We start from the raw sequence: 11,470 nt of genomic DNA on the forward strand, positions 1-11,470 counted from the left end.
ACATATAGCTCCTTTAACAAATTGAATAATTGTTACTTTTATGTAGGAGAGAAAGTCTTAGCTGCTTCCCAAATGGTTAGTGCACCTAGTGTGTAGTCATCGATGTCGGGACAAGATACCTGAAAGCCGGGTTCGCTGGGGCAGATGTGCCCTCGTGTGTAATTCCCAGTGTTATGGGTTTGGTGCGCCAATGCTCCTTGGATTACAAACGCGGCTATGTGGGAAGTGAAATCTTAGAAAACCCAAACATATGCACCGGGCTGACGTGGGATAATAGCATAGTAACAGAATGGGATGCCAAAGAGAGACTACGTTCAAAACGCTGTGTATCCCAAGCGAAGAGCACGACGCGCTTTTACGTGACCCGACTAAGTCCGACCACCAGAAAAAAGCTAGCCGAAATCATGTTCGAGAGCTTCGGCACCAGTCGGTTGTATCCACGTATTCCTATGGTAGGACCAGTGGACTGGTTTTGGAGTGAGGGCACGGACGCCCTTACCAGTCCCCGTTGCATGCCAAATTACACGTCGTGCAGGATGAAGCCTTGACCTCTACTTACAGAAGTTACTGCAGGAGTCTGGGAGAAGATTGTGACAAATTAGGCCTAATGGATTTAATCAAGGCAAAATGTTACTGTATGGAGCCTGATATAGACACTGAATTAAAAGAGAAAGTGACAAGGTGCAATACAAGCTTCCAGATGGGGATTCTCTCTCATTGGGTAAGGAGTGTTCTTTGTCCAGAGGTGCTATTCCAGCCAAATATGATTGGATCCCATGATCCAAGACTTCCTATTATGGTCATGAACTGTACCAATAAATATGACAAACTGAAGAGACATACTACAAAAAAATCCTAATATGCAAAGGCACAATGTTCACTGGTCTTCCATGAAATGGCATCATGCAGTGGGCCTACGGTTGTGGCATCCCAGGAGCGTCAAAACACATTGTGGCTTGGAGGTTATAAATTGTACCATTTAACAAGACAGAGCTCTGTTCGTAATACCTTAGTCATACAAGAATGACAAGAGATCCAGTATCCATCTTTATTAATAGGATACATTTATGATAAGATGATCATTGCTTTACAGTTAAAAAAAACCCCAAGAAAACAGCGATGACAAAAAGCTACTTCAGAATACTCAGCTTCCACTTGACACCGTTTCTCATTTTTGGGGGTGGTGGGGTCTCTGAATCTGCGAAGAGGAAGAGCATATTTTATTAATAAAACTAAAAAGGCAATAAGAACATTTTAGCACCTATTATTGCTAAACAAATAAATACTATGTTATCAATAGCAATAAATAGGAATACTACTAAAACGCACCTTGGGTTGCTGAGGGTCTTGGCTGTTGAAATGATGCTGTTGGCTGTGGAGTTAGGACCTGTGACCTGAAGAACAAAATGGAAACCGGTTAAATGAGCTCTAAGAACAAGTCTGTGTGTGTGTGTGTGTGTGTGTGTCTCTCACCGGTGCCTGGGTCTGCTGAAGACCCTCCTGCCACACCTCGGGAAGGGCCACCTCTATCATTTGGAGAGCCTCCCCATAGGCATGTTGCAACCTCCCCGCCTGTCTGTCAAACTGGAACAGCACCAGGGCCTTCAGCAGGCTGTGCATCTCTTCTGCAGGGGTGGAACAAAACAATGTAAATCACACAGGAGCTGCCCACACCCCTCTACCGTTTAAGTAGCACTATAACAAACATGAAATGAGACTTAAAAACTACTTCAACCAGGTAACTGTAATTCCATTGAGGATTTCAGAGAAAATCATTGTGTGCGAGTAGGCCAACGGGATGAAAGAGAGAGAAATAAAGGGGGAAGGGGTAAGGGTGTGCATCTCCCACCTCTCATCTTGTCCACAGAGTGGATGATCTCTGCCAGGGCGTGCAGCAGGGCCACGTCCTCTAGGGGGGTCCCTTCCTTCAGACTCAGCTTCTTGCGCTCGGCCTTCCGGCGGTTCTTAGACGACCTCCTGAGATACAGAGGTCAGTTCCTATCTCATAGTGAGACTGCTGACACCTTACTCCCAAACCCACATCTTGACCCACTAGGTATTTCATGTCATTTATACAGATGTGTAAAGTGCTGACTCACGAGGAGATGCGGGAGTTACTATGCGAGTACTTGGAGCCGGCATGGCTGCCTGTCATCACACTACTGGCCTCTGAGTAGAGCTCTGCCTCCGGACAGTCTGGGACATCCTCATCTAGAAGGAGAGACAGAACAAGAGACAGGGAGAAACAGAGCGAGGGAGGCAGGTCAATGTAACATGGACAAGCCAAATTGTCAGAGTCTTAAAACTACTATAAAACGGTATACTTGCGTAAGTAACGAAACAATTAATGGTTTACCCAGTAACTCCAGCCTGGCTTTTTCCTTAAGCTCCCGTACCACAGACAGACGGGTTTTGTGACGAGTGAACATCGCCTTCTGTGCTTCCAGGTAAGAGGTCTGAGAACTACATGCTAAAGACAGTGTTGATAGAAACAATGCATATACATTTGGTGCCATGAAGATGACCTATATAACAAATATATTGAACATTGAAATCTCATTAGCACTTTGTCATGCAAAATGGGGGTTTTACCTTCCAAGAGAGCTGGTTTGAGGTTCGTTTCAATGATGTCTTGTCTGTTGTACAAATACACCTAGAACAGACAAAAGAGAATGTCATTTTGTCTTGGTTTGGGAAATGTTTGAAGAGTGTGTTGAACGATGGAAGCCATCTTGTTAACTCACCAATCGAAGTGCTTCTTCCCAGACTGCACCTGTGATCAGAGCTGAGATGGCCTCCTCACAGTCCTTGGCATACCACTCCAACAATATGGCCGCCTCCGTATATCTTCTGAGCTCTATCAGTTTCTCTGAAATGATAAGGGGGAAATATGAAACCAAATGAGCAGCACATACTGAATATCACAGCAACTTTAAAGACTTGATGGTGGAGCTGTGAGGCGCGGAGTAGCCACTGTACCTGCCAGGTCCCTGGCCAGCAGTGCCAGCTGGTCAGAAGGCAGGGGGATCTGCTCTGCCACACAGAGGGCGTTTCTCCAGCTGGCACTGCCCACAAAGGCCTGGAGGGCGCGGGTCGCCTCGCCACAGCGCCACAGCAACAACCCTGCCTGCTCCGCCTGCTGCTGCTCCACCAGGTACTCGGCGTAGGCACAGCTCAGCGCCTGGACAGAGGTCAGGGGTTAGAGGTCAGAGACATAACAGTAGCACACAGTGCGGCTACTTATTTATTAAAAATGTGCATTACCTTGTACTGAGGGCTGTCTGTTGGGTAGAGCCCCAGGGCTTCACTATACAGCCTCTGGTCCTTCACCAAATTCAGGGCTTCGGTGAAGTGCTCCTCACCTGGCACAAAACACAACACCCAGTTTAGGTCATTCATTTCAAATGATGAATTGTCCGCTTGATGACATGCTGAGATGACCATGGCAGGACACACTCACCACACTTGCTGAGGTGATGCAAGGCCTTCCTGTATCTCTTGAGGTGTTTGTCGATGGTGTAGCGCTGGTAGTTGGGCTCTAAAGTCTTCAGCATGTTCAGGAAGGGAAGGTACTCTTTGGGGTCCTTGAATGTTTGGGAAGGCAAAGGAGAATCAAATCGCTTTAATACCCATAAAAATGTATGTTTCTCTATTTGCAGTGAACGTCCAGTCGTCCACCAAAGTTTCTGCAGCAATGGCTTCATCACGGTAACTATATTAGGTACTGTTCTGTACAGTGAAGTACAATTCGACTATCACTCACCTTTTGGGACTTCTCGGCCACCATGAGGACCAAGTCAAAGTCGTAGGTGCCCAGAGAGTGTTCATACAGCTCGTTGACATTAACTAAAAACAACAGGTACTTCAGAGCCTCCTCCGCACTCACTGCGTTGGCAGCACTGGGTGGGTTCACTACAAATACACACGTTACATTTCAGATATCTTGATAACAATTCCTTATTCGTCTTGCTGATCTGCTTGTGTCCGTTTTACCTCGAAGCTCGTGGACTTTCTGCAGGGCAACCTCCAGCTCAGGAACAGTCTTCTTCACATGTGACGTCAAAATAGACAGACAGTACCTGAGGATGATAATGACAATATTATTTTCTCTATCAAGAATCTTGTAAAAGAAACATGATTTAAGTGCAATACTAAACTCTGAAAAAAAAAGAAACGTCCTCTCACTGTCAACTGCGTTTATTTTCAGCAAACTTGTGTAAATATTTGTATGAACATAAGATTCAACAACAGACATACACTGAACAAGTTCCACAGACATGTGTCCCTGAACAAAGGGGGGGTCAAAATCAAAAGTAACAGTCAGTATCTAGTGTGGCCACCAGCTGCATTAAGTACTTCAGTGCATCTCCTCCTCATGGACTGCACCAGATTTGCCAATTCTTGCTGTGAGATGTTACCCCACTCTTCCACCAAGGCACCTGCAAGTTCCCGGTCATTTCTGGGGGGGAATGGCCCTAGCCCTCACCCTCCAATCCAACAGGTCTCAGACGTGCTCAATGGGTTTGAGATCCGGGCTCTTCGCTGGCCATGGCAGAACACTGACATTCCTGTCTTGCAGAAAATCACACGCGCAGTATGGCTGGTGGCATTGTCATGCTGGAGGGTCATGTCAGGATGAGCCTGCAGGAAGGGTACCACATGAGAGAGGAGGATGTCTTCCCTGTAATGCACAGCGTTGAGATTGGCTGCAATGACAACAAGCTCAGTCCGATGATGCTGTGACACACCGCCCCAGACCATGACGGACCCTCCACCTCCAAATCGATCCTGCTCCAGTGACTCGTCAGTGAAGAGCACTTTTTGCCAGTCCTGTCTGGTCCAGCGACGGTGGGTTTGTGCCCATAGGCGACATTGTTACCAGTGATGTCTGGTGAGGACCTGCCTTACAACAGATATACAAGCCCTCAGTCCAGTCTCTCTCAGCCTATTGCGGACAGTCTGAGCACTGATGGAGGGATTGTGTGTTCCTGGTGTAACTCGGGTAGTTGTTACTATCCTGTACCTGTCCCGCAGGTGTGATGTTCGGATGTACCGATCCTGTACAGGTGTTCTTACACGTGGTCTAAAACTGTGAGGACGATCAGCTGTCCGTCCTGTCTCCCTGTAGCGCCGTCTCACAGTACGGACATTGCAATTTATTGCCCTGGCTACATCTGCAGTCCTCATGCCTCCTTGCAGCATGCCTAAGGCACATTCATGCAGATGAGCAGGGACCCTGGGCATCTTTCTTTTGGTGTTTTTCCAGAGTCAGTAAAAAGGCCTCTTTAGTTTTCATAACTGTGACCTTAATTGCCTGCCGTCTGTAAGCTGTTAGTGTCTTAACAACCGTTCCACAGGTGCATGTTCATTAATTGTTTATGGCTCATTGAACAAGCATGGGAAACAGTGTTCAAACCCTTTACAATGAAGATCTGTGAAGTTATTTGGATTTTTACGAATTATCTTTGAAAGACAGGGTCCTGAAAAAGGGACGTTACTTTTTTTGCTGAGTTGAGTTCAAATGCTGCGTAAATAGTGCAATACAAAACAAATGTTATTTATTTTCAATGACAAAAAGGATAAGGATAACCCATAAAGAGAACACGCACTTGTGCTGGTCCATAGATTCCATGGTGCAGCGTAACGCATCACACACAATATCCACCTTTTTCCCACAAGCCGCAGGGGCCGACTGTCCTGTAGTGTTCACTGGACAAGGGTACATTGTTGTAGTGGTATCTTCCTCCCTGAAAAAGGACAAAATAAGTACATACTGAAACTAATGACAATTTCCTAAAAATACATTACAAATGGGCATCGTTTGTGATCGTTGTAGGAAAAAAAAATAAAAAAAAAAAAGGCTGAACGTTCTTACTTGAGCTCTGTGAGGAACAGGTTGATGTGATTGATAGAGTCCAGCTGTCTCAGGAAAGTCTCCACGCTCTCTAAAAACACCTGCCCGAAAGCCAACCACAGTCTTGTTGCATGTGCCATTCTACACCAGAAGGTCACAGACAGGCGAGTTGAAAAAGAAGAAGCGACCTGGTTGTGCGTTTACCCACCTTGGGGTTATGGTCGTAGATCAGGTTGAGGTTGATCCGCAGCTTCCTCATGCACTCAAAGGCCTCTCGGAACTTCTGACTGTCCAGCCACTTTCGGAGCTGAGCCAACACCAGTGCTCGATGGCGGATGGTCTCCAGGTTACCGCGAGGCATCTGCAGACACACATCCAACGTGATCAAAAAATCAACACGACCAGAGGCGTAGTGCTAAGCAATATGGGTAATAGCGATGATGTAACCTGTTTTTTTTTTAAATTTGTTTTATGACAGACGGAACAGTTCAGACCTGTAGGATGAGCCTGGTGTCCTGGGGGACCACAGTGACGATTCTGGAGCCCCTCTCTACCCTGCGGAGAGTCTCGTCATTCTGGTCATTCTGATTCTGACCTCAGTCAGCAGCCAAGGCCACCTGCAGCCCTTTGACAGTGAGCGTGGTGAGTCGGAAGCAGCGGCAAGTGTGCGAGTGTGTGGTGAGCAGCAGGAAGTCATCGTAGACCACGAAGGAGGAAACGTTGGAGGCCACCTGTGGATGACGAACAGAGGGAGGCAATGACACAAATCAGGTTGGTGAATAAAGTCAAATGTTTTTAATGAATATGACATGAGTGCCACAGTCACTGCAGCTAATTAATTCAAGTAAGAGGTGTGTTTGCATCAATCACAATGGTAACTCTGCGCTGAATCACCAAGGAAAAACAATAGACATACCTTTGTCTCACCAACAAACAGGTGAGATCGGTCCGTAAGCCCTAACAGATGCTCCTGTTGACAATACCCAAAAAAATTCCCCTTGATTAGAGACCAGGAGGTAGGTACTTTTGGCACAATCAAAATGATCAAATCACCAAGTTATAGTAATATTGCCATTTTCTGTGAAAACAGTATTCAGTTAGATTGTTTCGTTACCTCTTCTATGGTAAAGAGGGCCGTCTGCACACAGGGATCTGGGAAGTTGATTCTGCAGCCTGTTGAGTCCTGCCACTCCACCACACTAGGCATCAGAGAGTCTGGGGACACCATACACAGATCAAATTATAATATTTTTTATCATAATTATTATTTCAATTTTACATACAGGGCTGTTCAAGCTGGAGACAGAAAAGACATCATGATCGAACTCGCAAAGCAAGTCTACAAGCAATATTCTCATAACCCAGGAAGTAGTCGTTACTGACCCCAGAGGAACTTCCTGATCTGGCCGTCCTCCAGCTGCAGCGCCACCGGGCCCGTCTTGGAGCTGTGACACATGCTGATCACGTGACCTTCAACCTCCACATGTGACCTGGGGATATAGAAACAGTTAGGGGGACATTTGACAGCACATATGTTGCATTGTTGTCGTCAACTATAATTCCTCCTTACCTGATCTCCAGGGTTGGCTGGGGGCCCTGGGCCTCTATGGGTCCCAGGATGAGCATCTTGGACTGGGACGGCCCGTCTGTACAGGCCCCCACCCCCAGGAACACATCCTCCCTCAGCCACAGCAGCAGACGCAGAGCCAGGGGCTCCTCCTGATCCACCGCAACCCTGCAACACAGCCACAATGTTAGGGCGCAATACAACGTTAGTGTGAGGGTCATAATAGAAAAAGCTTTGGATGAATGACTGTCCCGATTGTACCTGTAGGTTGCCTTTAGCTTAGGGGCGTGTGTGACAGATCGGAATCCTCCCAATCCGGCTGCAGGCTCACTCAGTTCCTCAGTACCTGAACACATAACCAGACTTTATGTACCCAGTACCCGTCTTAATGAATTAACAGCACAGTATGAGTGGGAAAGGAGATGTAGAGGAAAAAGCGGCCATGGAGATACATGTATCAAGAGATTAGGGGCGAAGAGAGAGAAGAGTAATGGCAGAGAAATAAGAGGAAACTTCAGATGGCCCACCTTGGCCGTAGACAGAGATGTGTCCGTCGGCTGTGAGCGCTGCCAGCTCATTGGTCCTCTGGCGCTGGAAGGTCACCAGGTTGACGGGGGCGGGAAGCTGAAGGTCGTAGGCACACATGGGCGGGGGCACCACACACTGACGAAACGTTGATACGAGGACCTTGTCTACAAAACAGAGGCATTCAGACAAGCTCGATGCGTTTTAGATGCTCCTTATCTCCCCTGCTCTAATTCATTAACCCTTTTTGAATACTTAAAAATGCACATTTCCTTCCTTCCTGTCCTTGAGGAAATCAGCGATCTGACACAGTACGGTTTGTGAAAGCAATGGGGTTGGAAACCACGTCTTCGTCTATCCACTCACGTACGTACGTATGTATATATATATACACACACGTCAAAAGATGATTATAAACAAGTTCCGTGTCTGACTGACTCACCGCCGTCGATCACGGCCACGTTGGCGTCGTCATGCCCGTCCTCCCCATGGCTGCGGTCGGTGCTCCAGCCCCAGTCGTAGTTCAGGCTGACCCAGCCTCGGGTCACCAGGTGCAGCCGCAGGGGCCTCTCAGGATCCCAGCTCACGTAGGCTGGCGCCCTCTGGGGTCGCTGCCGAAGTACAGGTTCTGCTTCAGGTACCAGTGGTAGTTACCTACTGTCCACAGCTGAACTGGAGGAGGGACGGAGAGGGAGTGAGGCAGGGGTAAATAAAACGCTGTGCTGCGGTTGGCTTCATCCTTGATACTACAATGTATGCTGAACGTCCCTCCAGATCAGTTTAACATATTAGAACATCTACTTGGTAAAAAAGGCAACAAATTGACTGAAAGACAATTTGATTAACCAATGTTATAAATGTAAGAAATAATATTGGGAGCAATGGGTAGAGTATCTTACTGTACGTGTTGACTTGACCCCCCTCTCCCGGTGTCATGTCCTCCAGCCACACAGCCAACACAGTCGAGTCACTGTTCCATAGCAGCTCCTTCACCTGCAACAGTCACACAGATCTAGGATCAGTTGCCCTCCCCAAATCCATTAAGGAAAAAATGCTAAACTGATCTTAGATCAGTGTGTATAGTATTTGTGTGACCGTCACCTACCTTGACCTGTTCTTTGCCAAAGGGCAGGGTGAAGTCCCCGTGTAGGAGGCCGTTCTCCATAAACACCACACTGTGCTTGTTAGGATGACGCTGTGTTGCCGCTATCAAACTACCCGGCGGTCTGAAACAAGGCATTGGTGTCAATATAGCTCACACGCAAACCATGTTGTGATACTCGTCGTATTTTAGTTACCTAAACCCTACAATATAATACAACAAGGTGCTCAAAGATGTTGAAGGATTCTCCACAGAAATCTTACTTCCAGCACAGTGACTGCTCCAGACCGTTGACGGTTTCACTTGTCGACTGTAAGACACACTCTCTCTGTTCCACACTCTGACCTTCCTGGCACCTGAAACACCACACACATGCAATGCACGTGACACCAACACAATCTACAGTATTTATCGTTTTACAGTAATTGTTTCACTTCACTCCTCAGAGTTTGTGAAAAACATTGACTCTCACCAGTCAGGGGGCAAACAGCGCTCACAGCGAAGAGCTGCCCGTCTCCTCTCCAAGTCACCCTCGGCCTGCGGTCGTCCCACGACATGGCCGGCTGCACCTCCTGTCACAGAGCGAGAGAGAGAGAGAGGGGAGGGACAGAGACCATCAAATAGTGTTCAACTGCTCTTTTTAGGGCAAAAGGTGAATAATACTCCTTACTATAGTCTTCCTCTGGGCAGTGCGCTTGCCCTCTGAGCCATGGAACTGGGTTTCTTTCTTCCCCCAGCCCACTGTGATAAACTTCCCTAAAAACACAGAAAAAAAGGTGTGTCAGTCAACCATATGCGTAGTGTACATACACAGGGATTTTACATTATGGTCCCATCTTAATGTGATTTGATCACTTACCCTCTCCAAAGTCATCCTGATGGATCCCAAACTCCGTGATGGGTTCAAAGTCTTTGGTCATCATGATAATGGTGTCCTGACCTGGAAGGTATCAAGAAAGCAAGCATTACTTCCGATGGCTCATGATAGACCCCATGAACAATAGACTATTCAATAAATGACCATCATCTAGAGGTGGTTGGTGTACTGACCAGTGGTGAGAGTGACCAGCTCCTGGTCCGGGCTCCAGCTCATGGCTGACAGACCACTGTCCACACTGCCCACACACTCCAGCTGAGATGGACACCCACGTGAAAACAGAGGCAGAACATTTACATTTACGTCATTTAGCAGACGCTCTTATCCAGAGCGACATACAGTAGTGAATGCATACATTTCATAAATGTTTTCTCTGTACTTGTCCCCCGTGGGAATCGAACCCACAACCCTGGTGTTGCAAACACCATGCTCTACCAACTGAGCCACACGGGACAGAGCAATCTTACGTCATTTCTACAAACAGGGTTACTACTTCAAATCTTGATACCTGGTTAGTGTTCAGATTGTAGAGAATGACATCACCAGTGGCTGTAGCCACACACACAGACTCCTGGTCTGGTAAGTCTTGGATACCAACAATTGTCCCACCGCCATCCTCTGGAAGATAGCGCTCCACTGTCAATGACACCTCATTCACCACCTGAACATGATGGGTATAGGAATAGTTGAATACAGTGTGTTAGTGCTGGGCTGGAACAAAAACCTGCACCCTGTGGCTCTCCAGGACTAGGATTGGAGGACACTTCTATGCCGTAAAGTACCTGGCCAGCTCGTGTGTCCAACTCTGTGACGGAGTATTCTGAAGCGATGAGCACGGTGCCTGTGTCCGTCCGAACAGTGAAACATTGCGGCGTGCCCGGGCCTTGCAGCTTCAAGCAACGATGGCTCTTCAGCAACCTCAAGTTGCGCATCACACACAAATCCTATTTACCCACACACAGATTGCGGCAATGAGCGTTGATTAGCATCTGTAGCTAGCAAGCTAGCCAATAGCTAACTAACTAGGTAGCTAACTAACTAGCTGTGCGTGCAGAGACAAGCCATGGCATTCAGTGTTAACGTTAAAATGAATAAGTTACATGACATGACACAAAGCTAAGTAACCTACCTTTGCGTAGCTCTAATAACATTTACAAAAGCTAGCGTTACTGCATCAACAACACAACACACATGCTGCTGCACTGTCAAATGATTCACCCTACAACCCTGAGGGTAAAATGCTGAAATACGTAGAGCCCTATTTCAATGTCTCCCTCTTCCTGTACGGAGGAAAATTGAATGACTTTGACGACTGACTCGGTCCAAGCCAGCTATTCCAGAGGAAGGCGCTTCGAGAGGGATAACTGGGTTCAAAATCTGTTTTTTCGCTCACAAAGCGAGGAGTTTTTGTATGAAGTTCATTGAGAGAGTGTCGAATTTGTTTAACAAAATTGTAATGGCTTAATTTTGTATTTTATTTATTTAACTAGGCAAGTCAGTTAAGAACAAATTCTTATTTATAATGACGGCCAAACCTGGACGACG

The 11,470-nt window shown here is 47.0% G+C and overlaps 1 protein-coding gene across 1 annotated transcript; it reads right to left on the bottom strand.

Annotated features, from left to right (window-relative positions):
• Nucleotides 1–1,034: 1,034 nt before the first annotated feature.
• LOC115205168 (elongator complex protein 1-like) lies at nt 1,035–11,465 on the bottom strand. Its single transcript, XM_029770870.1, is given in 36 exon segments — nt 1,035–1,198; nt 1,330–1,394; nt 1,474–1,625; nt 1,850–1,977; nt 2,100–2,211; nt 2,357–2,470; nt 2,593–2,653; nt 2,745–2,869; nt 2,980–3,181; nt 3,265–3,362; nt 3,461–3,584; nt 3,764–3,912; nt 3,994–4,079; nt 5,610–5,747; nt 5,876–5,955; nt 6,063–6,215; nt 6,349–6,585; nt 6,771–6,824; nt 6,969–7,069; nt 7,238–7,344; nt 7,425–7,589; nt 7,683–7,767; nt 7,949–8,113; nt 8,389–8,541; nt 8,544–8,618; nt 8,846–8,939; nt 9,052–9,172; nt 9,312–9,376; nt 9,379–9,404; nt 9,521–9,620; nt 9,719–9,804; nt 9,908–9,988; nt 10,099–10,180; nt 10,434–10,586; nt 10,708–10,869; nt 11,055–11,465. Coding segments are annotated over 35 exon segments (4,020 nt in total). The 5' UTR covers nt 10,858–10,869; nt 11,055–11,465; the 3' UTR covers nt 1,035–1,065.
• Between the last annotated feature and the right edge of the window lie 5 nt (nt 11,466–11,470).

The sequence above is a fragment of the Salmo trutta genome, chromosome 13 (assembly GCF_901001165.1).
Source record: "Salmo trutta chromosome 13, fSalTru1.1, whole genome shotgun sequence".
NCBI lineage: Eukaryota > Metazoa > Chordata > Actinopteri > Salmoniformes > Salmonidae > Salmo > Salmo trutta.